Source organism: Zonotrichia albicollis, chromosome 31, assembly GCF_047830755.1.
Source record: "Zonotrichia albicollis isolate bZonAlb1 chromosome 31, bZonAlb1.hap1, whole genome shotgun sequence".
Classification (NCBI taxonomy): domain Eukaryota; kingdom Metazoa; phylum Chordata; class Aves; order Passeriformes; family Passerellidae; genus Zonotrichia; species Zonotrichia albicollis.
This window is the reverse complement of record NC_133849.1, coordinates 1084922-1112577: the sequence shown is the minus strand read 5'-3', so window position 1 is coordinate 1112577 and position 27656 is coordinate 1084922. Positions and strand designations below refer to the sequence as shown.

At 49.7% G+C, this 27656-nt stretch overlaps 1 protein-coding gene across 1 annotated transcript; it reads right to left on the bottom strand.

The window, feature by feature from the left end:
• Window positions 1-1991: 1991 nt before the first annotated feature.
• LOC141725762 (uncharacterized) lies at window positions 1992-27615 on the bottom strand. The gene is made up of 4 exons (XM_074529797.1): window positions 27447-27615; window positions 11405-11602; window positions 7882-7980; window positions 1992-7128 (listed from the first exon to the last, which is right to left on the bottom strand). The coding sequence occupies exon 4, from the start codon at window positions 6060-6062 to the stop codon at window positions 1992-1994; it is 4071 nt and encodes a 1356-aa protein (XP_074385898.1). The 5' UTR covers window positions 6063-7128; window positions 7882-7980; window positions 11405-11602; window positions 27447-27615.
• Between the last annotated feature and the right edge of the window lie 41 nt (window positions 27616-27656).

The window sequence follows — 27656 nt, the reverse complement described above, 5'->3', positions numbered from 1 at the left end:
TATAAGGTTGTAGTTCGATAAGGAAAAGGGGGTTTGGTAAATCTGAGTAAGTTTTCGCCAGTCAAGTTCAGGACTTGTGGCTGGCAGTGTTCCCTGGTTGGATTCGCCGCCCAATGAACAGGATGTTGGCCCGTTCCACGCGGGTCTGAATGAATGAGACCAGCTTGTTCAGCAGGCAAGGTCCGAAGGTAACCGCTAGAAGCAGCAATGCCAGTGGACCTATTAGGGTAGAAATCAGAGTGGTTAGCCATGGTGATTGATTGAACCAGGACTCGAACCAGCCCTGCTGGGCTTCCCTGTCCTTCTGCCTCTGAGCCAGTCTGTTTCTGAGTTCTGCCATGGAGTCTCTCACGACTCCTGTGTGGTCTGCATAGAAGCAGCACTCCTCTCTCAAGGCGGCACACAGGCCCCCTTGCTGCATGAACAGGAGGTCAGACCTCGCCTGTTCTGCAAGACCACTTCCGAGAGAGAAGAGACTGACTTCTCCAGGAAGGAGATGGATTTCTCGATCCTTTGCAGGTCCTCATCAATGGACATTTGCAGCCGGGACAGTCCTTGGTGCTGTGTCGCTAGGGCTGAGACACCCGTTGCCGTTCCTGCTGCTTCTAAACCGAGCAACATCGCAATCGTTACACCTGTTATTATTTCTCTTTTGTGGAGCCGGCTGGGTTCCTCAAAAAGGTGGTACACTTCTTCGTCTGAATGGTACAGGACCCTAGGAACAATCAGAACTTGGACACAAAAGTCGTTAGAGTCATCAAATTTGGCAAGGGACACACAGGGACTCACTCCAGATCGCTGGCAAACCCACATCCCCGGTGCAGATGGGACTACCCACTTATTGTTTTTCCTGTTAGGCTTGACAACTTTGGTGCAGACGTTGCCTCTCCGCCTAGCTAGTGTTGCATTGCCAAAGCATCTGCCCTGGCCTGTGACTTGACTCAGGGTGATTCCTTTGCGAGGGGTTTCCCATCTGCACTGGTGAGGGGCATCGGCTGTGGAGTAACTGAAGGGAGTGTTTAAAGAGATTCCTTCATAAAAGGGAAGTTTGACATCGTAGCAAAGCCAGCAGGATTCGGTTAGGTTAGGGTTGGATTCATTCAGGGATATAAAGGTAGCTTCTAACATATGAAGGATTGGGTCTGAGTCCGACCTGGCGGCGCGGTCTGTCTGAAAGGCTTCCGCATGGCCGGTTGGGACTTTGCCGACTCTAGTGGGTAGGGTTTTAGGGTAAGGTTGCATTTTTCCCTTTCGGCACGCTTTTAATCACTTTGTTTGGTCTGACCGCTCGGGGCGCTGACAGTTGTAGCCTGATAATTCGCACATTTACTCTTTCTTTTGACCCTTGAAGGACTACTGTCCACGTTCGGCCTATGGCCCAACTGGGGTGATGTGGCTGCAAGACTGTCATGTTATAGCTAGTGCATTTCCGAATTTTTGGGATTTTATGGTGATTGCGACAAAAGCTTCCCTGGAGGAAGACGGGTGTTTTGCAGCCGCTGGGTGCTCAGGCGAACTGTACGAATTTGTCGGGCTCTTGTGGATCCCACCCAGGCCCTGATGGTATGGAATCTGTAACAATGGTTTCGCAGCCCCAGTGCCCACAATATCCCCACCCTGGGTGATTGCAGTAGCTTTTTCCTGGGTTTGAGGCTGGGCACCAGTAGGATAGGTACATGTGTGTGGCGTGTGGGGAATTGGGGTCTACCTTTGGTTGTCCTGGGAACAGGTCGGTAATGCGGAGCACGAAGGATGGGGTGTTCGGTGTGGTGGTTCCCCTGAGCACCTTGTCACTACTAAGGTGTCGCATGACCCACCTGAAAGGCCGATGGGGGTAGTGATCTGGGCTGGCTTGTCCTCTGGCAACAAGCCCCAATAGCAAAATCACACAGAAACACCGTTGATGCTTGGGTCTCACCCGTGCGGGTCTCTCGGGCGCTGCCAGGCGGCTTGGTGTTCTGTCACTTTCCTCTGGAATGGGGATCTACGCGTCACGAGGACGTCCAACGAGCATGTCCTGTAAACAGAAACTCGCAATTATCGTCAGTCTCATCCTGCTTGTTATGAAGGTCGGGCTTAATTGACTTAAGTGGACACCACCTGACTTTGCCGTCCTTTTTGACAGCTGCGTACCTTCTCCCTGTGAGCATCAGCTTCCAGCCCCGTTCCCATTCACCCAGCTCGTTTCTAATTACCACCTGTGGGCCCTCCTCTAGCGTTCGGTTGGCCCAGTGTTTTTGGACAGGATTGTTTGTTTCGTCTCCCCTAGGGAACTGATTCAGTGCTAGCAAAGCAGTTGCCAGCATACGCGCTTGATCTCCTGAGGGAATGGCATTGGCAAAGCCCTCTGCCTTTGCCAATACTTCTAACTTGGTTTTCAGGGTCTGATTTGCCCTCTCTACTATGGCCTGCCCGGTACTGTTATATGGGATACCTTGCACTAATGTGATGCCCCATTTTGAGGCGAATTCTTGCACTGGTTTGGAGGTGAAATTGGAACCGTTGTCTGTTTTGATCTGCTTGGGGATACCGAGCCAAGCCATGGCTGTCAGCCGGTGCTGAATTGTGGCCTTGGAGTTTGTTTTGGGGTGCTGTGTGGCTATGATCGCTCCGCTATAAGTGTCCACTGTCACTGCAAGCCATGCTCGGGGCTTCAGCAGTTGACACCAGATGAAGTCCGATTGCCAGATCTCTGAAGGCTTGAGACCTCTCGGGTTGACCCCACAGGTCCATAGGGGTGACTTCTGGCAATGAGGACAAGTGGCTACCACGTGTTTTGCGTCTGCGGTCGGGATCCCGCATTTCTTCGCCAGTGCTTTGGCTCCGATGTGGAGCGACTTGTGCAGCTGACGAGCTTCCTGCAACGTCCACACGCCTTTTGCTGGGGTGTCCGCTTTGTCATTGCCGATCTGGAAGTAACATTTGACTGGGTCGTGGCTGTTAACGTGAATGAGTGACACGGTGCCCTGTCGTGAGGACAGTGCTTCTTCCAGCATTAGGGCTGCTGCTGATGTAGACACTCCTGGTCCTGCCATGGCTAGGCAGAGCCTTGCCACGAATATAGAGTCCATTACTATGTTAAGGTGTTCCTCTTGGAAGAGTCTGCACGCCAAGACCACTGCTGCTGCCTTCAGCTGTTGCACTGACAGTGTGGGGTCACATGCTTTGACACAATGCCATCGCTCTCCTGCCTGCCACACTGCTGCTGCGGTTGAAGTCGTGGAGGAAGCATCTGTGAAGACCGTTGGTCCTGGCTGCGGTCGGTCCATGACCTTTGGTGGTATGTCCATGTCGACAATGGTCAGCAGCTGAGTCCAGGGTGGTTTGGAGGAGTAGGAGATTTCTCCTCCGAAGCCGGTGAGAGCAAGGGCTAGGTACTCCGATATTGTGGCTGACTCCGAGGTCAGTCGCTTGCGAAATGGAAGGTGGATGCTTGTCAGCTCAGTCCCTAGGTGTTTCAAAGCGATTTTCCTGCCTTTCATGATGAGGTTAGAGATGCATTCGATTCCCGGGGAGAAAACACGGGCAGGTCTTCCGAGAACCACCCATTGAATCGGTCGGGCCTTTTTAGAAGGTCCTTGAGCCAGTGCTCCCACTCCCCCCCTCGGTGTAAAGTGAACGTATAAGTCCAGTGGCATGGCTGGGTTCCACCTGGCGAGTGTGCCTGTGGACATCTGGCTTTCGATGAAGTCGAGGGAGCTCGTTGCTTGCGGTGTGAGCTCCTTGGGTTCCCAGGGGTGCTTTCCTTTCAGGAGGTCATACAAGGGGTCCATGACCTCAGGAGGAATCAGGACAATGTTGCGAAGCCACTGCAGCGATCCCACCAGGCGTTGCACGTCGTGTAGTGTTTTGACATCTCGATTGACTTTCGCCTCGGGGGGTGTCACATAGGAGCTTGTGATCCCCACTCCCAGGAAGGTCACGCAGGGTCCTCTCTTGATCTTTGCGCTTGCGATCTCGAAGCCGTTGGCCTGAAGGGTTTCCGTGATTGTGGATACCAGGTGATCTACTTGGCTTGTCGATGGTGCTGCGACCAGGGTGCGGGGAAAAGTCCTGCAGTCTGGTCCCCTGCCTGCCCAGAACTGAAACCCTGTGGTGTGTGGATTCTGACTGCCGTAAAGGCGGCATGTCCCCCACATTTTTAGGGGTTCCTTCCCTATTCTCATGGCCAAGGCTACCCAGTGGTCCTGCTCTGGGGCGTCTCCCGCTGGTCCTGTGGCAACAGCGCGGCCTGTGGCGGTGGGGGGTGCGAGGGTGTTACCGGCGGTGCTGCCCCGCTCTGCCACCGCACCATAGGCAGGGATGCAAAATTCACTGCTCCCTGTGAGGGCACAGGGCACGAGGGTCTCCTGCCCCCCTGGGGGTCGCCGTGGCTGGGCCGCTGCATCGGGGCGTCTTCCCGCAGCTCCTACAGATCCCTCTCGGGCATGCTCGGAGCGAGGATGCCACCAGGGAAAGCTGTGCCGGCTGGGGACAGCTTGCTGAGTTGCTGCCCTTCCCCAGAAGCCCGGGCTGGCGCGGTCGTCCCGCCACCCCTGCTCAAATACAGTCCGCCCCGCCCCATCAAAAAGCATGCGGCTTATTTGCGTAATATCAAAAGTGAACAGATCATTATTGTTAGAAAGGTCGTCCACAAAAGTAGGCACCACAGCTGAATTGACCCCTCTTTCTGAAGTCGCTTTGACTTCCCCTGGGTTAACTGGGGTATATGCCCCCCATTGGTCTCCCTGCACTCCGGTGACCCTCACCGGGAAAGCGTTCATGGAGGCTGCCAGTGTTTGGCCTCTACACGTTGCTTTTACTTTTCCCCAATCGGTGAGCCTGTGTTGCGACCGTTTCCCGATATTGTTTAAAGCTTTATTCGGTTTCGCTCGAAACCGTATTAATTCTGCTCTCTCGGTTTCCGAGTCCGAGCCGGGCTCGGTCAGCTCTCCCGAGCTGTCTGAGCAGCTGTTACTTGACTCTGAGGCGGAAGCTGAATGCCGGCACATTTCCGGCGCTCCCAGCCGTTTTGTCCAGCTCCAACCCCGCTCCTCCCTTTGGGGGTGGTGCCGTTCCCTCCCCCTGGGTTCCCCCCGCCTACTGCTGGGGGAGGTCCTTGCCCTATAAGGACCTAATTTGAATAGAGCGCTCTGATTGGTCTCACTCTCCACTGCGGGGGCCGCCCCTTCTCCCCACTCGCCCGCGCATGCGTTGTCAAGCAGAGTGACTGCATTTTCCCCCCCCCGCCTCTTCCCTTCCGCCCTTGCCATGCGGTTGAGCGCCATTTTCAAACACACATGGCGGGGTCGAGTTTCTACCAATCCCAGCGGGGTCCGACAGTCTGCCCGCGCTCCGCACCCCCTCCGCCAGTCCCCGGCAGAAGAACTGCGGGCACCGCTCTGCCTCCCGCGCTGGGCTGGCGACCAGCGGGGAAGGGACGCATAGAGAAACCGCGGATTTTTTGGAAGGTTCCGCGGGGGCCTGGGACCCGGCCGGCTCTGCGAGAGGGTCAGGGGGTCCCCTGGGGGCTCCGGGGGGTCCCCCGGGGGCTCCAGGGGGTCTGGGCTCGGGAAGGGGTGGAACGCGCCTGGCCCCGGCATATTCCCGCATTCAATCTGATCGCTCTCAGATGCTGTGTGTGTCACGGCCCCCGCCCCCCGCTTTACTGCAACCAATAAACGTATATGCGCGAATTTCCACGTCTCCTGTTCTTCTAATGCCTTGCGTAGGGCCTCTTCTCCTTTCCCCCACGCTTTGAGGCTTTTACCACTGCCTGAGGACTTAGTATCCTCTGCTAAGGCAGCAGTGCGCTTCTCCCACACTTCCGAATATAATATATTTACCGGACGTTCGATCGTCCCCAGCTCTAGGAGCCTTGCAATAGCAAGATTAGAATTCCTGAGCTCACATTTAATTCCCCATTGCTCATGAGCCTGACTTACGACCCTCACTGTGGATCCCAAGGTCCACGCTGGTCCGGGGGCATCCCTCCCGCTGTAGTCGGGCCCGCCGCTACAGCCGCTGTGTCCCGTCCAGGCGAATTCCCATTCCCCGGGCGCTTTCCCGAGTTTTGGCAGCATAATGTTGCCTTCTGATAAAAGGCTGGCGACCTGGTTTCAAGAAACAGCATGGCGGCCCATTTCCCCAGGGCCGCTCAGGCCTAAGAAACACGCTTACACCAATTTGGTGGACGGTCAAAGGCCTTTATTCTCTCTTCTCGTGGGGTTTTATAGTCTAAGGGGCTTCTACGTCAGGCGAGGGTCCATCCTTACCATCTATGGTTAGTAGGGATGGAAAGTTACTGGGCAAATGGAAAGTTACTGGCATCTGGTTCAGGGGGCTGCATTCCTATGTTAATTTTCTTATCTAAGGGGACAGGGGCCCTGTCTTCCCGTAACATCACGAGATCTTCCAAACCCCAGGACCTATCTGCAACATAATACTCAAATCTTAAACTACAACTACCCCAAGTGCTCAAAAGGAGATGCAGGAATACTAGAACAAAAATTCCAAAAACTTGCATTCTCCTGATCAGTGCAAACCAAAACCACACCCTTTAATTACTATGAATGCACATTAAAACTGATGAAATACATGTCCTGATGTATGGCCTTAGCCAGTGTCATCCATATGTTCTGCTTCAGCTGGGGAACCATCCATCCTGTCCCTTCCTGCGTGCTCCAGATAAGGTTTAACACAGAGAGCAGGAACCCATCGAGGACCATTATCTGTCAAAACACAAGCATAACCCCTCCCCCAGGTTATCAGTTCCTCTGGACCAGATCACCTACCAGTAATTAAATCCTTGACCCATACCTTGACATTTCTACAGAAATCTGGTTGCTTAGAATTCAAAGAGGGAAAATGGTAAAAGATTGGAGATAACTGTGAGTCAAGTAAGGAATGCAAAAAGTTTAACACATAAACAGCTTTATCTAATCTCACTTGAGGTGACTCCTGTTACATTCCCCCTTTTTGTTTTTGAACCTGACGTTTAAGAAGACCATGAGCCCTTTCAATAATTGCTTGGCCTGTGGAGACGTGGAATGGCTGTTGAATGCTCCATGCCCCAAGCACGAAAGAATGTTTGCATTTTCTGTGAAGCATTTGCTGGGCCGTTATCCATTTTTATGTGACATGGAACACCTAGAATAGAAAAGGCATTATGAAAATGACGAATAGCATCATGAGTTTTTTCTCCTGTGAATGCTGAAACAACCATTGCATGAGAAAAGGTGTCAATTGCGACACGAATATAGATAAAGCAACCAAATTCTGGCATTTTAGTAACATCAGTTGGCCATTCCTCTAAAGCGGAAAGACCACTAGGGCTGGTACCATAATATTGAGTGACATGAATCGTGCAACAACTCAGGACAAGAAGGAAGAATTATTTTGCTTCACCAGGAGACAATTTAAATTGCTGCCGTAAAGCTTGAGCACTCTGATGAAAAAATTGATGAGATAAAATTGCTTGCTGCAACGCATTAGGTACAGTCTCGGTTGCAGCAGCAGCTACTAGAGAATCTACATAGGTCTTTCCTTCAAAAAAAAATCCAGGTAATGATGTCTGGCTAAAAATATGCACGATGAAGTAAGGATGTTTTTGAGCACTAATAACTGTCCATAACTTCACTAACATGATAAATAATGGTTTCTCTTGAATATTATACAAGAATGCTTGATCTAAATGCGGAACTAAATTGCCAACATAAATGGAATCTGTAACTGTATTTACAGAATCAGGAAATAAAGTAAAAGCCAGAAGAACAGCACAAAGTTCAACCAATTGAGGAGATCCTTGCTGAATCATTGTCTAATATTAGCAGTGATCATCCTTTCTCCGAGCCACAGCTGCTTTTCCCATTTTCCCGTATCCGTCTGTAAAAACTGTTATACCTTCCACTGGAACAGGAGAGCAAATTTGTTTCCCTTCAAAAGGAATTTCTTTGGCCAGTTTTAGAACAGGATGAGAAGGCAAATGGTATTTTATTTGGCCTGTAAAACAAGATAAGGCAGATTGTAACTCATTATTATTTTCAAAGCACCATTGAAAATACCACTGTTTTACAGGTATCACAAGGGTCGCAGGGTCCTGTCCCAAAATCTCATGACAACGTCTGCGGCCTTTGACGATGATACCTGCAAAAAGCTTATAAAGTCCTGGAGCTGTTTTCTGAGATCTGAAAGATCAAAATATCCATTCCAGAATATGCAGTTGATCTTCCCAATTATCACTCCATTGACACAGTATTCCACATGGTATTTCATGGTGCTTCAAAATAAACAATTGAACACCAACAAAGGTATCTATTCTGTTACAAATTTGTGTGCTAAGGCTAATTCAATTTTTTCTTGGGTCTTTTTTGCTGCTGGGGTCAATTGCCTCTCACCAGTACAGGAAGTGATGCCTGAGAGCAAATCAAACCATGGCTGCATCTGATGATTAGTTATGCCTAAATATGATCTAATCCAACCTATTAAACCAACCAATTTCTGTACATCAGTAGCAGTTTTAACATCAGTGTCTAACTTCACAGGCTGAGCCATACCTTGAGTGTTAGTCACCAACATACCTAGATATTTCCAAGGCATTTTCCTGCACTTTCTCTGGGGCAATGATCAGGCCAAAAGTTTTCAAATTTGTCACAGCACATTGTTTAAGAACTGAAAACTGTTGTTTGTGGTCAGATGCCAAGAAGATATCATCCATGTAGTGATAACAGTAGCAGTTTTTAAATTGCTCCTGCACTTTTGACAAGGCCTGTGCCACAAACATGCGAATTTTTCATGTCTTGGGGGAGTACCCTCCATTGATATCTTTTATTGGGTGCAGCATGATTTATGGAAGGCACAGTAAAAGCAAATTTTTCTTTTTCTTGCTCAGCCAATGTATAGAAACCATCTTTCAAACCAATGACAACTATTTGCCATTCCTGCGGAATCATTGTAGGTGTAAGAAGGCCTGGTTGTAAAGCTCTCATTGTTGCCATTACAGCATTTATCTACAGTAAATAATGTAAAAGTCTCCATTTTCACCATTTCTTTTTATTACAAAAACAGGAGTATTCCAGGAGCTGAATAATTCTTCAGTATGCCCTGCTTGCAATTGTTCTGTGACTAATTCCTGCCGGGCAGTAAGCTTTTCGGTAGTAAGGTGCCACTGGTCAACCCAGACAGGTTTATCTGTCAACCATGTCAGGGCCACAACTGGACATTCATTGCCCTGCATCACAGTGGCCCCTATTAAAAATCCGTAGTAATTTTGACACCCCATTGAGATAAATAATCTCGTCCCCACAAACTTTGAGTTGCATTGGCATCATAGAGTCTGATGTTAGCTTGTTGGCCATCAGGATGTCTCCCATTAATTAGAATGGCTAACAAAGCACCTGTTGTGGCACCACCCAACCCCAGAAGTCCAAAACTTGCATAAGCAAGAGGCCACGATTGAAGCCAGCAAAGTCACGGGAGTATTCTGACATCTGCGCCAGTATCAATCAAAACTGCTACTGATATGGTTCCTGGATGACATCCACTGGCTGTCACAGACATCTTTTGTGAAAAATCCTTTCTTGGGATTTTTCTCTTTTCTGAGAAACTGTGGCCTCAGCAACTAAGTGTAAACAATGGTTATCTGCTGCTGTGGAATGTAACACGTGGATCCGTGATTGGTCTCCTGGGGATGTTTGGATTTACTGACCACTCCCGGCAGAGCTGGGTCTCGCTCTCTGCTGAGACAGAGACCTTTGTTATTCATTCTTTTCTATTCTGACCTTAGCTAGCCTTCTGAGAACTTTTCCTTCTATTTCTTTTTAGTGTAGTTATAATGTAGAATATATATATCAAAAAATAATAAATCAAGCCTTCTGAATATGAGGTCAACATTCTCGCATCTCTCTTCACCTCCAAACCCTTGTGACCACTGTCACAATTGGTGAACCCCGAGTGACTGAGGAGGAAAAAATCATCAATTGGTGACCCCTGGTCTGAAGAGCAAATCATCACTTGATGAGATCCCAGAGGAGCATTTCCATTGTTTTAATTAAAGCACTCATGCCAATTCTCTGAGCTTGCGCCAAAATTGAGGGATCCCACCTTGCCTGTAAATCTGAGTTAGCAAAAGGCCCAGTGCCCAGTAAGGCATCAATACCCACAGCATGATGAGGGTCGTGTTGAGGCAACTGCATATTTGTTAGAGCTGTACACGCAGTGCCTCCAAGTGTCTTGAAATACACCGTATTGTACTGGCTGGAATAAAATTGTAGAAAGATGAATGATGTCATAAGGTGCAAGGATAACTGGATTATTTACATGTATTAATTGCATTACATCTGAGGAATTAATACCATACTGAGCCACTTTCAACTGGAGATTTTGCACAACCTTCCAGGCAAAGATGTAATGACTATCATCCTGCCCTGTTCCAGGAGTCTGCTTTAAAACCTGGAAAAGCCATAGGATTATCACAGACAACATTTGCATTAGCACAGTTCTCCTGAGGTATTCTTAGAACACCTAATCTTTCTATCATGTCCCAATTCTTTTCTTCAGCTGCTTTCTTCCTAACAAATTCCCAAAAGTCCTGAGGCTGTCAATGAAGCCCAGTTACTTGACATGGGGGCAAAGTCCATCAGGCAGTAAGGCTAGAGGTATTAGAAGGTGAACTGTCAACAGTTCCTTGCCCCAACTCAGGTGTCACTGTGGGCAACTCCCCACTTGATTTGCTGTTGCTGTCACTGTCAGGTAACGGAGGATACAACCTTGCAGATTGTTCATGCAGCTCAGAGGGGAGTGAGGGGGCAGATGGCTGGACTAGAGCAGAGGGAAGCAGGGGGGCAGACAGCTGGATTTCTCTCTGCTAAAGGCATTTCAGCTACCTGGTGCAGCAGTGTAGTGTATTCAGGCACCATCGGGAGCTGCTGTGCAGTTTGCCCAGAAGCCTTGGCAGCTTTCCCAGAAGCTTTGGTAGCCTGCCTGGTAACTTGCATGGCACCTGCACTTTCTTCAAGGACAGATTCACCAAGTTCCCCATCAGAGGCCCTTCTGCATCTCCCTCATCAGTTTCTGTTATCAACCCCGATTCTTCGTCTGCGTCCTGCTCTGCTTCATCTCGCTCTGTTTTCCATGCCTTTAATGTCTCAAAAAGTGATCCCCAGGTAACAGCTAGATCAAAAACAGTTTAATTGCGCACTCAGATGACTTCCCACAGTCCGTCCACAACTTTTTTCCATGCTTTAGCACTAAATGCTGTGTCAGGATCACTGCCAAAATCCTGTGATTTAGCTCACAGCAATTTACTATGAAGGGCATACTCTAAACTATTAATTCCCTTATTTCTTAACAAAACTTTCCATGTAGCCAAAACAGTGTCTTCTTCATTAGATAAATTATCTCCCATTATTACTACTTGGTGGCTCACCTACTTCCAAGTGTCTTGATAGGAGAAAATCAGGTCTGGGCTTCCCTGTGGTTTCCACCCACCATTCTCAGCTGTACCAACGCAGCCTCCCCCACTAGGTCCCAGTGAGTCACGTTTGCCAGTTGCTAAGACCCCGTATGGGTCCAGACCAAGGATGTTCTTAAGGGTGTTGAATCACGTCGGGATCACCAGATGACACTGTCAAGGCAGTCATGACACAAAGCAGAGATCACAAGCAGTCTCAGATGGCAACTCTTTATTATAGAAAATGGTGGACCTTTTATACATTTTTAATCGTTGATACTTCTTCTACCCTAACTATTGGCCACAATAAATCAACATAACATCATTGCTGAAAAGTTACAATGACTTCAACTAACTTTCTAAAATTACTTCATCCAGCTGCAAAGTTCTCTTCTTTTTCAATTCCACACTTCTCTTGGTCTCCTTGGCTACAGCCCTGGAGAGAGCTCCTTATCAACTTCTTACTTCTTACCTTTCTTCTCACTGCTTTAGCTAACAGGCCCGCTGTTAGCCCCTTCCACACACAGGCATTTGCTATACCAGCCCCCACAGCTTCATAAGTAACAGTTGCCCTATGCTGAAGGTACACAGGTGGTTACATGCCTCTATCATTTACAGCAGGGTGGGTTTCTTCTTAGACATGGAATTCAGAAGTTTTTTACACTTCTCATTAGCATTTTCAACAGATAATTTTGAAAGCAGCACCTCTCTGGCAATGTCGTTCTCTATTTGTCTTTTAAGAGCTTGTTTCAAGCAGCCCTTGAATTGCATATAAGGCTCAGCTGGTCCTTGCTTTACATAAGTAAATGCTTTTTGGGGGGTCACAGCATCGGGAACCTTTAAAAATGTGCTATGCACAGCTTCAGTAATACCCTCAAGGGTCTCTCTAGGAATGTGGGTTTGCCCAACAGGGTCTGAGTGGGTTCCCTCTCCGGCCAGGTGGTCAGTCATGAGGGCTGCAATATTCTGGTTTGCATGTCCCACAAATTTCACAAGCAAGGCTTCTAACTCCTTTTTCTACTGAGCATTTGTGGAGGCCGGTGGGCCTACAGAACAAAGGCCATTATAGTCCTTTGGACAGACAGACAGACCCCAAGTTGGAGAAATCTCTCCTGTTCAGGGCAACTGAGCAGACCCTCTTCCAAGATGCTTTGTTGTATATGCAAATGTACCCAGTTCTACCTTCCTGGTTGGACTGTTGCCCTCTCCCTCCCTTTTTCCTTATATTTATATGTCCTTGAATGTTCTCCCTTCCCTGCATATCCATTGGCCCTATATTGCCTCAGTGTCCCACCCCCTTTACCCTATTGGCTGCCACCACTTGTCTCCCCTCTGTACCGCCCTCAGCCCTCAGCCCATTGGCTCTGATGCTCTAATCCGCTCCCCCTTGTCCCTTGTATTTAAACCCGGACCTCGCACTGTTCTTTTTGTCTTTGTCCCTTGACTCCTTTGTGTATGGCTGGAATAAACCTCCTCCTTTGACCTCCATAGATAGGCCCTTCCAGCTTCTTTGTTGTTGGTGATTCCACAAGAGAAGTGTGTGCTGCAGTGATTCTGTGTGTGTGTGCCTGTGCCACTGAGCAGCTTCATTACTGGAGATGCTTCTGGAAGGTCACAGCTCTGCTGCCTCTCACTCCACCACCAATGGGTTTGCGGCTTGTGACAGCTGGCAGCCTGAACAAGGACCTCTTCAGAGCATTCCTGGAGGTGTCTTCAGTAGCTTGTTTGCTACTGAAACTAAGCCATGTTCAGAGCAGCCAGTTCCCAGAGGAGACTCTTAAGTTTTATTGGGGCAATCCCACAAGCGACTGGCAACCTTCTTGAGGTGAGAAGATCGGTTGGAGCTGACGGAGCACCTGGAGAGCTTTTGTTGACCCACTGTCTTGTGAGTAATATATTTGGGGGTCACCCTTTTTTGTCTTTCCTTTGCCTTCTTTTCCTCTTGGATGTTGGGAGGAAGTGTGGGGATGGGAGCCAAACTGACCCACCCACAGAGGGAAGTTTATACCCAAGTTTATACAAGTTAACGGAATCCTTGTTGGGGAAAATTTTCATTTTTCAAAGGGAGATTTAAAATCTTTTCTTCATTGGTTGTTCAAGTATTTTTCTGATGTTATGAAGGAATCCATTCTAATGAGTTCTGGGACCATATAGGGAAAAGGTTCTATATTCTTCAAGTTAAAGGGAATCTTTCAGTGGGGAAATTTTATCCTTTGGCCTTATTGTTACATCTGTAGAAAATGTTGGGAAGCATTTGGGACCCCAGTTTAACACCCCTTCTCCCCATTCCTCCCCTCACATCCCTAAACCGTCTTCCCTACCTCAGGGAATCCTGCCAGCAGGCGCAGGGTTGCTACCATCTCCCTGACATCTCCCAGTCTCCTCTGTCCCCTCTCCAGGGCAGCACTGGCCATGCTCCCTTGGGCTCTCCCCTAACCCTCTTACCAATGTCCACATACCCAGTTCTACCACCCCCTGTTGTTCTCCCAGATGATGCCAGGAATGTGGCCCGCCCTGCCATCTTGTCTTCTCCCTCTCCAAGTTTTCCTGCCCTTTCTCCACAAAATGGTGCTGACCCCACAAAGGCAATGGCCATTTTGTCACCTCCCTGTCCTGCCAAAAATGACCCCTCTGACCCTCCTCCCACTTTCTCTATTCCTGTCATCGTGCCCTGCCCCTCCCCTTCTGTGTCGGGAAGTGTGTCCATGTCAGGACTTCCCTTCTCTATCAGGAATCCCCTCCCCATTGTGCACACCATCCCTACCCCCTCCTCTCTTGACTCCTCCCTTGATGGTCCCTCCGCTTTCCATTCCCACAATGCTGGAGCCAGAAGTGGTGATGACAGTGACCAGAAGGAGGCCATATTGGCTTCCACAGCTGCCCACAAACAGGCAGATTCTGGCTGCCCCAAGAGGCCTCATGCAGTCATCAAGCACCCTCCATCCTCCTTAAGAGGATGAGAGTAGGGATTCCACAGACCTAGATTCTGGTCCTGAGTCTGAGGATTACTGGGCCAAGCTGCAGAGAGAAGCTGGGAGGGCTCAGAACTCGCCAAAGAGATTGTGGGCCTGTCAATTATATGTAAACACAGAAGAAGGGTGACTGCAATCAATTCCTGGGAGCCGATCCCCTATGGGGAATTGAAAGAGCTCTGCAAAGTGGCTAAGGAATACGGTCAGGGGTTGCATTTCTTAAAAACTTTCTGGAAGCCACCTTCTCTTCCCGTGTCTTGGTCGTGCATGAAAATAGAAATATAATGAACTGCCTACTCTTCCCGTGTCACAATCCGTCCTTATGAACAGGTTTCGTGATTGTTTGTGGATTTGATCTCAGGGTGCAAAAAACTGACATGGCACAGGGGGGTTTGCAGTGATAATCAAAACAAATGCACCTTTGTTGAACAACCACAGCCAAATGCGTTAGGGAGGAATTGGGGGGAAAAGGGAAAAAGAATGAAAAGAGGGAGGAAGAGTAAGGAAGGTATATAGCTACCAAACATAGAACAGCGAAGTCTTTGATATCCAGCCGATGGAGTTCACCAGGTCAGGTCTAGGGAGATCTTGAAATCTCTAGCTAACTCAGAGGTTTTTATTATGATAACTCTATTGAAAATTGCAAGGATGGGGGGGGGGGAAAAGATACATGAAATAATAGATGTAACAGGTAGTCCATGTTCTCAGCAGTGAGAGCCATTGTTTTCTTGGTCCAGTGGTCACAACCTTCAGGCAAACATCTCGCTTTGTTCAGCTTGCATCCCCCACACATCTCTCCTGGGTTGGGGATTTCATTCCCAGTCCTTGGAAGGAGGAGTGGGGCCTTTTCACATGGGGGTTTCATGTCTTGGTCTTTGATGGAGAGGCTCCTTACAATCTCAGTCTGTCTGTCACGGTGGTTGTAAAACAGGTGAGGGACCACCCAAGACTCAGGAGAAGTCCAGCCACGCCGAGAGCTAGGACAGATTTTAAGGTTATTGCTGCAAACAGGCAAGATGCCCCTTTCCTCTTTCATTGGGCTCAGTGTAGCATACAGCAAACAACACCTGTGAACAATAGCTTAGCACTGTGCTCAGGTCTCAGAGCTGTTGGCATGTAATTTTCTCCAACAGGGCCAGAAACTTCCGACAAGGGTCTTTTCTTCAGTGCTCCCCAATGACGATCGTGAGGCAGATGAGAGAAACTTTGGACAGAGTCTCATACCCCGGTCGAGTACATGCTGTGGGAGAGGCAGTAAAAAAGGCATCTCAAATCACTGGTGGACACCTATTCAAAAGATGCCAACAAATCAAATTTAACCCTTGAACAAATGGCAGGAGAAGGTGACTTCCAGAAGCCACAAGACCAAGAAAAGGATTTACAAGAAGCTACCCTCAATGACATCGTCACTGCTGCAAAGACATCCCTGCTCCTCACTCTTGATGACACCCTACATACACAGAGTGTCACTAACATCAAACAAGGGAAAGTGAAATTTTCATAAAATTTGTAGACAGACTTAAAGTTGCACCTGAGAGACAAATAAAAAGCCCAGACGCCAGGAAGGAAGTTCCAAATAAAATGGCCTTGGCAAAGGCAAATAAGTGCAAAACAATATCAAGAGCTCTTCCCTTCAACCCAGAACCTACAATCTACCAGATGGGTGAGGCCTGCGCCAATTTTCTTCCACTGACCACACTGTGGCAAAGGCAATCTCTAAGGGAGAGGGCCTTTTTAACATCCCAAAATGACGCAAAATGTCTTAATTGTGGGGAACTGGGCCATTTTTTCAAGGACTGTCCAGAACACAAAATGCCTAAAGACCAGCAGCCACCAAAGAGGTGCCATTCACCACATTGTATGGATTGCAACAGATATTCTAACAGCCGTTCTCAGTTTTGTTATCACCTGCAGCCTCACCACCACCAGCACCATTATCAGCCAAAAAACTTCCAACAGACTGCAGGGCGGCTCTGTGTGAAGACAGCAAATGGAAAGCTGTTTCACTCTACCCTCCCCACTATTCCAGAGGTCCAAGATGTGGGAAATTCCCGTGGAGCTCTTCATACTCCAAACAGCAGACCAGAGTCACCAAGGCTTTCCAGCAAGTTCAGGTCAGGACCTGACGCCAACTGGTGAGCGCTCTGTCCGTACAATTTGATGACTCTGCCTTCTATCGTATTCCCACCAGAAAATATAGACCGCTAGAGGACCTGAGAGATGTGCTGGTAATAGGTAACTGTATTCATGGACCAAATGAAATACGTGTTATAGCAGAAGTACAAACTGTTGGGCCAATTGACGAAATCACAGTCACTGTCTGCTGCACAAAACCACCACACTTCCTGCACAGAGAGACTGTGATCGCCCAAGCCTTTTTATTGCCATTAGACATAGACAGTATCCCAGAGCACCCAATGGCATTCTGAGTTGAAATCCTGGGCCAAGACAAACCCCTTATAGAGGTTGGCCTGTCGAATAAAGGTAATAACATCTACCTACAAGGGATGATGGACACAGGGGCCAACATTACTATCATTACACAACCGAAATGGTCCCCGAACCAGGAGCTGACTCCTGTCACTGGAGTCATCTCCCCCATTGTCTCCATGAGGAGCAAGCATACTATCACAATAGAAGGACCAGAGGGCCAAACTGCCACCATCAGGTCATTTGTAGTCAGGGCACCCATCACCCTGTGGGCCAGGGACCTGTGGTCCCAATGGGGAGCTTGACTTGATATTCCACCTCCATCCCGGGATTTCTAGTTGGGGCCATTGCAGAGTGCAACACCCCACGACTCACCTGGAAGACTGACACCCCACTGTGGGTGAATATATGGCCCCTCTCAACAGAGAAATTACATACTCTCGAGCTCCTCCTGGAGGAGCAGCTCTCCAAGGGACACATCGTACCTACCAACAGCCCTTGGAACTCCCCTGTCTTTGTTCTTAAAACACCTGGCAAGGACAGGTGGAGGCTCCTCTATGACCTTTGTAAAATTAACGAGGTCATTGTAGTCTGGCCTCCTCTCTCCCTTCATGCTTCCCCATGATTGGAGACTGGTGGTCATAGATATCAATGACCACTTTTTTAACATCCCTCTCTATCCTTGAGAAGCTCCCAGATTCGCTTTTTCCATTCCCTCCCTGAACAGGCACATCTGAACTGGCACCACTGGTGAATCCTCCCACAAAGAATGAAAAAACTCACCCTCTATACGCCAGTGGTACATGGCCCATGTCCTGTCTTCCATCCAAAGGACCTTCCCAGATGCCATCATCCTACATTATATGGATGACATTCTGTCTTGGTTTGAAAAGACAAGTGTCTGCTAAGGAAGGCAGGAGCTTCCTGTGAAATGGAACATGTAAACTCCCTCCCTCTGAAATATTATAATTTTGAAATTAAAAAGATCTCAAGCAAAGATATGGGAATAAGAATAACAGTTCTTTACTAGGAAAACTAAAATTACAAATGCAATAGTACAAACAAAAAACCCCACTGACAGAGTCAGAATATGACCTGACACCCAGTGGGTCACAGTGGTAGTAGCAGTCCTATTAAATGGTGGCTGCAGTGCTCCTGGAGTGACAGGTGTGGTTCTGCTGAAGCAGAGATCTTGTAGAAGGGTGGAGTTTTCCTCTGAAGGTCCAGTGGTGGTGTAGATGGGCATGGATTTCCCCTGGAAATGCAGTGGAAAAGAAAGCTGCTCCTCTGGGAATCCAGTGGGAAAAGGCTGTCTCTCTTCTTGCAAATGTCAAATTACTGCTCCTCTGGGAATCCAGTGGGAAAAGGCTGTCTCTCTTCTTGCAAATGTCAAATTATATCCAGGCAGGAGTGCTCGGCTCCTCCCTCAGGCCAGAGCATCTCACAATGGGATGATGAAATTTTTATCAGTCATGCAGTGACAATGGCCCAATAACAGAAGATATCTCCCAGAGGGGGGATTGTTGAGGAAGAGATAAGGCAAACTTGTGAGAGGTGATCTGAAGTTTCCCCCATTTACCTCACAACCTTCACAAGGACAGAGACCATGACCCTGAAGACCCTGGCTGGAGTTCTGGCCTGGTTGAGGTGGATGCTCACCAAGTGATTGTTTGCAGCTGTGCTTGCTGGGTCACCACAGTACAACTGCTTTAAGCAGGGGCTGACAGGGAGCAGCTTGCTCTGTAAGCTTACACCTGCTTCACAATCCTCGCTCATCACAATGGCCCGTGAATTTCCCCACCTCTTGGCCAAATGAACTTTCTGAGGTAACTCCAGTGATCCCCCCATGGAAGATCCCTCATCAGCCTCACAACCGCTGTAAGGGAAGCCCCCTCCCAAGGACTGAGACCCTTAAAATTGTAACACAGGGGCGCTGGCCTGACTGAAGCGAGAGGTTTGCCAAGTGTTTCCTGCAGGTCTGTTCGCTGAGCCAAGACTGGTTTCCCATAGAAACCAATCCTGAAACAATGGGTCTGCTCACTGCTGAGATTAATTTGTCCTGTTTTGGAATGTGGACTGTCTATACACATTTTCAATAGACTTATTCTACATTGTCTTTTATCTGTTGCCCCCTCGAGGATGACTATAAAAGACCCCTGAGTTAACCAAAGAATTTGAGATTCTCTCCAACATGACAAGACAGATCTATTGGCTGGACCACGAGGATTTTGTCTCTCCCTTGGTAGCTATTCCCACCCCCGTCTTTCTCTCTCTCCCTCTATCCTTTATCTCCTTTCTATTCCTTCTATCACATTTGCTATGGGCACTCAATAAAAGGTGCATTTGTTTGGATTAAGACCGAAATCCCCTCTGTGTTGTTTTTGCACTCTGAGATCAGTTAATAAACCATCACAACCCCACTTGTACGAGTGGATTGTGACATTAAATTGCCGTCATGGACAGGATTCCAACAGACAGATGGGTTTGCAGGGTTGTGTGTAGTTTGTAACAGGGGAAGGACGTTTCACTCCAGCCGCACCGAGCCCAACACCCCAACAGGGGTGAGCGGTTGTCTAGAAAGCAAGGGGGGTGACTTGAATTTGCCACAAACTGCACACGCCTAGGTGAAAAACACCCCCATACTCAATTGAGGGTTCTGTCTTCAGAATTTCACAAGAGATATCTTTTTGCAAAAGAGGAAACTGTTTTTTGTGTATGTGTGAATCTGGACTGTCTGGAAAGGGAAGGGACTATTTGAAGTAACTGAGTAGAACCTCCCAGGCAGATTTAGTCTCTTCACCCACCCACGGAATTGGGAAGGGAACAGAAACACAACAAAGGCTGTGAGATTGTGTAACTTAAGTCTATACCTCCCTGTCATGGTTTTGGTCCCTTCATACAATGCCTGAAAACCTCAGTGCAAAAGTTGAAGCTGAATTTTATGCTCTACTAGCCAAACACAAAGTCAAACCTTCTCCGGGAGGAGAAGAATGGGCACAAAGTAACTGATTTAATTTGGAAAATGTTATTGATAGAGAGTATGTTCTTTACAACATGAAAAAAATTTAAACCGGGCAAAAATAAAACTATTCTCTGCTCAGTTTTGGGAGCTTGTCACACAGCAGCTATAGAAACACTCTTAAAGTGAAGAAGTGAGGAAAAAGCTCTAATGGACTGCCTTCAAAACCTAGCTGAAATTTGGCAAAAACAATTAAATTAAGAAAGAAATGAGATCCATCTGTTACAAGCTGCCCTTAGAGACGAACATGTTAAGAATTCACTGAATGCTGATTCCTCAACACAGGCAGAGGAAAAGAAACTCCTCACATTAAACAGATTTATCCCCATAAGGAACTAGAAGCAGTAAAACACTGTGGAGAAAACTGCTGCCCTCATTTGAGACTCCTGGTTAAAACAGAACATAATTATATTAATGATGAAGATTTTGAACCACATATCACAACTGAACAAATACCATTCAGCACTACCAAATTAGATAAGCTGAAGAAAGAATACGGGCACCTTCCACAAGAATTGGAGACAGAATATGTCTTCTGAGTGTGCCTCAGTGGTGGAGATCAAATTAAATTAGCTGAACAGGAGGCCAGTGGGTACTGGGGACATGGAGTTTTCTTAACAACAGGAGGTAAGTGTGACACATGGTCCCTGACACAATGTGCAGCTTTCTGGGCCGGGGGAATTAATACTTTGGAAAGGGGAGACCCTTTAGCTATAGTCAGTACCCTCGACCAGCTTTTGGAAAGCGCCTACAAAGCCACCTGCCTGCAAATGATTCATGGAACAAAAGTTGATTCCTGGTTTTCAGTCACCAATGCAATTACCTGTAAAACCTGAAATTATTACTTCTTTAATTCAAGGGCTTCCAGAACACCTAAACGTACAGCAGTTACTTTACAGAAAACCATAATGGCCTTGGGTCCCATAGAGAGACTAGGTAGATTCCTTGGTAACCCCACCGACCAAACTGGATCTACTGATTCTGGTTTCACTCCATACTCCATCCCCTCACAGCCCCCGGCTTCTCAATCTGATTCACCTGCCAGTAGCCATAAAGTTTGGAAATGGAGTGAGGTTGCAGTAGATTAGATTATTTACAATAGACAGTATGCACCTGTAAAAACCCTGGAGGAGAAATCAGAAAAAACAAATGGTGTTTGGTTTATCAGGGCACCTCACACTGAAAATTTAGAGAAGGGAAAACGGATCCCCGTGGCCTCGGGTCCAGCCAGGACCTCCTGCTCCATCCCCATGCTGATTTTCGGGGGGGGTCGTGTGTCCCCCAAGCCCCACTGTCACTCTGCTCCCACCTGGCTGATCCCAGTAAATCTACCCAGTTAAACACAGTCCAGTTTATGGGGGGCACTGGGGAGGGACCTGGGGGGACCCCGCAGGGGGCCGTGACTGGGCAGGGAGGGTGGGGGCCAGGTGGGGAACACTGGGTGCTGCAGGTCTGCTGGCAAGTGAGTCATCAGCCCTGCTCTCTCTGATTGGCTGATTCCCGTTCATCACATTCTCTGATTGGCTGAGGAGTGGCACACAAGATGAGAGAAGGAAAGGGAGAGATCCCACCCAGAGCACCAGCACAGGGAAAACAGAGCCAGCCTGGGCACAGGGACGGAATTTATTACCAACCAAATCACAGCAGCACAAGGAGAAGGGAAAGAAATCTCTCCAACACCTTCCCCCCACCCAATGGGGATCACCCAGAACAGGGGTTATTGACAATGGAGAGATGGGGACATCCGAGTTTAGATCAGAAGCCAATTTTATTGAGTATACCAGGGGTTTATATAGGGTTTCACTTGCATGGTAGTTATAGGGGGCTCTATTTTTGGTAACAATTTCCCATTGGTTACACATTCTTCATGACATCTTGTCATCTGGTAACATTATCTTATCAAAATCTCACATGTTGCTTGGTCACTTGCTGTCCAGGGAGCCTTTATCTGTGTCTGTTTTTCCCACACTTTCTGCTCACTCAGACCTAAGATAACAGGCCCCTTTATCAGTTCCTCTGTACTCTCTGTTGTATTCCCCATAAGGGGTCACCACAGATCTGCCCAACAACGGTCACTGGGGATCATCCAACACGGATCCACCAATGGGGGATGGAGCTGGATCAGCGCACAAAGCTCTTCCTGAACTCAGGGAACACACAGGGCTTCCCTCAGTGGTGCCTCCGTTGGTGTTGGGTCAAGGCTGAGCTCCTGGAAAGCTCTTCCCACACTCCCCACACTCGTAGGGCCTCTCCCCGGTGTGGATGCGCTGGTGGGTGGTGAGGGTGAAGTTGCGCTTGAAGCCTTTCCCGCAGTCAGGGCAGCGGAAGGGCCTCTCCTCGGTGTGAATCTGCTCATGTTTGACGAGATCGGAGCTGACGTGAAACTTCTTCCCACACTCAGGACACTTGTAGGGCTTCTCCCCGGTGTGTTTGCGCTGGTGTGTTCTCAGGGTGGAGCTCCACCCAAAGCTCTTCCCACATTCCAAGCAGGTGTAGGGCCATTCCCCTGTGTGGATCACCTGGTGCCTCATCAGAACAGAGGACTGCCTGAAACTCTTCCCACATTTCCCACATTCGTAGGGCTTTTCCCCACTGTGGATCCTCTGGTGCTGGATCAGGTTGGAATCAGGGAGTTCCACCTGAAGCCCTTCCCACATTCCAAGCACTTGTGGGGCTTCTCCCTGCCATGAGGCTTCTCCACCAGCTCTGAGCTCTGGCTGGATCTCTGGCCGTTTCCTGCCTCAGGGGGGCTCTTTCCTCCCCACAGCTCCCTGGGCTGGGTTTGCAGCCCCTCCTCGTGCGAAATCTCCAGGGCTTTTCCTCCTCCTCCTCCATCCACACGCGCCCTGGGAATGAAAAATCCTGGTTTGGGGAAAAAAAACAAGATGAGAGTGCCTTGGGCTGGTGGTTCCTCTATGCCTGAGTCACTGGGAACCTTTTCTCTGTAAGAAACTCCGAAACACCATGATTCAGCACAAAAATCCGGCAATCTTCAAGACACAGATAAAAAACTCTGCAAACATCAAGATTCAGCCAAAACCACCTCCAAAATACAAAGATTCAGAACCCACAAAAAAACTGTAACACCGACATATTAGCCCAATCAAGCTCAGAAACACCAAGATTCAGCCCCCGTGAAAATCATGGATCCTCCTCCCCGGATATCGGCTGCATGTGAGGGGGCAGCACTCCAAGAGCTGGGGGTAGAGGCTGCAGATACAGAGAGAGGTGGAACCTTGCGGTGCTTCCTGTTTCTGCTCTTCCTCCTGTGTCTCCACTCTTCCTCACACTCCTCTTCCTCCTGCTATTCCTCCTTCTCCTGCACAATCCCACCTTCTCCTCCCACATGCATCATTTGACCATTTTGTTCCTCAAGCCTGCTTCTCCTTCCCTTCTCCTCCTGCCCCAGGCCCAGCTCCCACTGCCGGCTCCCTCTTCCCCCCAAACCCACAGCATCCCACGGCAGGGGCAGGGATGGAGCTGGGGCAGGTCGGGCTGGGGCAGCGCTGGGCTCTCGGCCCCTCCCGCCCGCACTCGGTCCCCACTGCAGCCGCTCCCGCCAGGACAGCGCGGGGGGGCCCGGCCTTGGCGCTGCCCCACTCCCACCTCCCCAAATCCCCCTTGCATTTCGACAACAGGGCATGGATGGTGTTGGTGTGCTGCAAAGGGATTGGGTGAAGGGGAGTGTGCAGCAATATGGATAAGGCAAGAAGCCGCAGGAGGAATATATGTGGTAAGAAAAAGAAAAGAGGAGGAAGAGAAAAATAGTGAGGATTTGGATGTTTTTCAGCAGGGTCTAAGCCGCAACACTTGTCAGCTGATCATTTGTATCCCTGGTTTCCAGGAGAGGAAACAAGGAGCTCAGGGTTTCAGGCGGTTTCTCTCTGGGGGCAGCGGCAGCACCGGGCGCAGAGCTGCGGCACCGGGAGCACGGGCTGGGGGCCTGTGGGGAGCTGCGGGGCCGGGCCGGGGCTGTGGGGCAGCCGGGGCTCAGCGCCGGGCGCTGCCTGACCCCACCAGCCCCGGGCAGGGCCGGCAGCGGCCCCCGGCCCCCAGGAGGCTGCGGGACGCCCCGGCCGCTGCCCGGCCCCGTGCAGCTGCCGGCCCTGCCCGCCGAGGGCGCCTTTGGACACTGCGGCAGGACAGGGAGCGGCTCTGGGCTACGGGCTGGGGAGGGCACCCTGAGCACAGGGAGGAGGAGCAAGGAACACCTGGGAAAGGCGGATTATAAGGGAAGGATCAAGATATTCTTTGGGTCGCTGGAAAACAAATGATTTTGCAGAAAGCTCAGCAGCTGTCACAGGATGAGCACCCACAGGCACTGAGGGGGCTGCAGGAGGGGCACAAGAAGGCCCTGCAGCACTTGGGCACAAAGGCACAGTAGGTGAGTGCAAGAAGGGAGCAGCAAAAGGCCAAGCTGAAGGCAAAGGCCAGGGCACAGTTCCTACAGCCCCTGAGGGATCAACCCCAGGGCCCAAGGGGGCCCCAGCACCCAGGGCATGGCTCGGCCACAAGCACCTGGCAGAGGCATTGCCCTCCTCGGCAGGGGAGAGCCCACCCAAACAGCCCCTGGCAAGGAACCAGGGCTCCAGCTGCAGGGCACAAGGACACTGCAAGCACAGACAGCAGCACCCTCAGCACCAGCAAGTCCACCCCTTGACGGACATGGATTGGCAGGGCTGTCACAGCTCCCATCACACCAGGGACCCTCCACACTGGAGCCCTTGAGAACATTCAGGGTGGGTCTGCATTGAGAGGAGGCATTTCCTGATGGACACAGGGGCCTCTCAATCCACTCTGAATCTCAGACCCAAGGGGCGGATAATGCCAAAAATGTCTTGGATTATTCAGGGAAAGTGGGAAAGATGTGTGATTTTATTCAGCCACTATTAGCAGATGTGGGAGATGGGTATGAAATGCATGAGTTTTGATTTGCTCCTAATTGTTATAATGATTTATTGCGAAGGGATTTGATCACTAAACAAAGAACACAAATTAATATTATAAAAGGTGATACAAAGGCCAGTTCAGTTGTACCTCTGTGTCAAATATCTGGCCAGGCCTATGCTGAAGTGAACCCAGAAGTGTGGGCAGCCCCAGGGAAATAGCGAAAACCAGATATGGAGTGTCTCCAAAGCTCTCTGAAGCAACCAGGACAAGTGGCATCTAAAAGCAACATCCTGTTACAGGGGAGGGAAGGAAGGGCAATCAGACACAGCGCAGGTCACCGCCCCATGCTCAGCTCAACCCGCGCAGCTCTGGGTGCCTGTGAGAGCCTGGCACTGAAATGCCCTGAGCAGGAAGGCTTCAATATCTTCTGCTGACACCATGGCACCTAACAGGGGGGCAAAAGGAATTCTGAAAAGCTGAAAGGCCATCAGAACAAATCCTACAACACCATGAACCAGCCCCTGAGTACCCGAACCAATTCATATCAGGAGCCACAGAACCCATTTCTCATTTCTATGGCATCACTAGATTACAAGCTGTCCTCGGAATAACCAACCAGACAGCTCCAGCTCCTGAACTTCCTGCTGACCAATCCACTGAAATGAGGAACACAACACTAAACCATAGGATGGGATCAGATCATCAGTTAGCAGAAAAAGGAGGAGTTTGTGGAAAATTTAAAGACTCAAACTGCTGTTGGCAATTAGATGACAAATGAAAAGTGCTGAACAGATAACAAAGGAAACAAGAAAGCAGCTCATGTTGTGGCCCAAACATGGAAAGGATGGGAATGGGACACGGTTTCATGGCTCCCTGGCTCCATGGGTTAAACAAGTGATGTTTCTCCTCTCATGTGCTACAGCAACTCTCAACTTTGTACCATGCTCCACACCTTGAGAGTGCAGCTCATTCAGCAGGTGAGTGAAGGGATGCAGGTGGCAGCCAGGCCTCCTGATCCAGAAATGGCTACAGAAGGACAGGGAATGAGGGCACTGAGAATAATCCCAAAACCAAAGAGGACCCAGGAAGAAAAATCAGAGTCAATGAGTGAATCTGCCTGGAGATAGGGTCAGGGACTTGTAGATAAGGAAGTAATGGGAGAAACCATCAGCTTTAGAAAATGTTAGAAATTGACACAGAAAGCTCCTCAAAGTCCTGCTGAATTCCTGAACTTCCAGAAGAACAAAGACTTAACAGAGCAGTGAATATCGGCTGTTCTACAAAAGTGGGGATGCACATTAACGAGGACACCAAATCGGGAGATCTGAACCTTCCAAGCACCTCAGCCAGTGGGCAAAGGGAGATGAGGCCGGGAAAATGAGGAGACAAAGGAGGCTGTGAACTACAACAGTGGCAGAGACCGCACAGCAAATGCCCCACGGCCTCTCCCTCTGCCCAGCAATAAAGTCACTTTTACAGGACTCCTCTGCGCACAGAAACCTCCGGCCACGGCAATTTCCCCGCACAGCCCCGGGCACGGGGCAGCCCCCTCTGTCCCAGCCACAGCAACCGGGCCGAGCCAGCGCTGCTCCGGCAGCGGCTCCTGCCGAGGCAGCGGCCGCAAGGAGACCGCGGGCAGGGGATGCCCGAGAGAGGCCCCGAGCCCCTGGAAGCCCCTGCAGAGCCATGGAAGGGGCTCCTGGCGGCACCTGTGAGCCCGGGGGGATCCCCGCTGGAGCAGCCCGTTCCCGAGGGATGTGTCCCGTGGGAGGGACCCCAGGCTGGAGCAGGACGAGGATTCCTGTCCCTGAGGGGAGGCTGTGACAGGACCGGGCTGTGACCCCCATCCCCTGCGCCTCTGAGGGGAGAAGGGAGGGAATGCGGGACAGAGTTAAGCCCGGGAAGGAGAGAGAAGTGGGGGGAGGATATTTTCGTAGGAATTATTTCAGTTCTCATTCTCTTGCCCTGCCATGTTTGAGAATAAATTCAATTAGTTTCCCCAAGTCAAGTGTGAGAGGAATTATGGATTTTGTCCTTACAAACAGGCTGTGGGTTTGCTGGTAGATCAAATCAGCACTGAGAGATAAAAGAAACAATGGAAAAGATTCCACTGATTGATGAATGGGAAAAGACAGTTGCTTTTACAAACAAACTTTAGGTTTGCTGATAAATGAAACTGAACACTGAAAGATGAAAGAAACACTGAGGGAAAACCCTAAATTCCACAAGAATTAAAAATTAAAAGGGAGGTTGTACATCAGAGGGAAATCTTAAGTATCGGGAGTAGAGGGAAATTTGAACCTCTCAACTACCTCAGCCAATGGGGAAAGAGAGAAGGGAAACGCGGCCGGGAAACTGGGATTAAAAGGGAGACTGCGTCCTCCAAAACTTGGAGAGACCCCAGGTGAATGCCCCATGGCCTCTCTCTTTATTCGAATAAAGTAAAAGGATTCCTCTGTCTCCTTTTTGGACATAAACCTCTGAGGTTTGTGGATTAATTCTCCTGACAAGTGCGTTCTGCCCGTCACCAGTGATTGAACTGTCCCACCCTCACCCAGACCCTCGAGCCTTTCCTTACGTGCTCTGTTCCCTGCCCAGGGGCAGGAGGGAAGTGACAGAGAGGTTTTGGCCTCTCTCCAGCATCCCCTGCTCCGGCCTGGGCTCCTGCCGGGGCTGCAGGCGGGTCCCGGCTCCGTCCCGCACTCACCCCAGCTCCCAGCGCCCTCAGGTCCCGGTCACGCCGAGATCCCGGCGGTTCGGGGCAGCAGCAGCGGCTCCTTGGCCTCCTGCCCGGGCCGGGCCCAGCGCCGGGGCCGCTCCGAGACCGCGGCTGCCGGGAAATGCCTGAGTTCGGAGAAAGGGAGGCGGGGCCGTGCCGTGTGCACAGCCCGCCCCTCACCGCGATTGGCTGATTCTG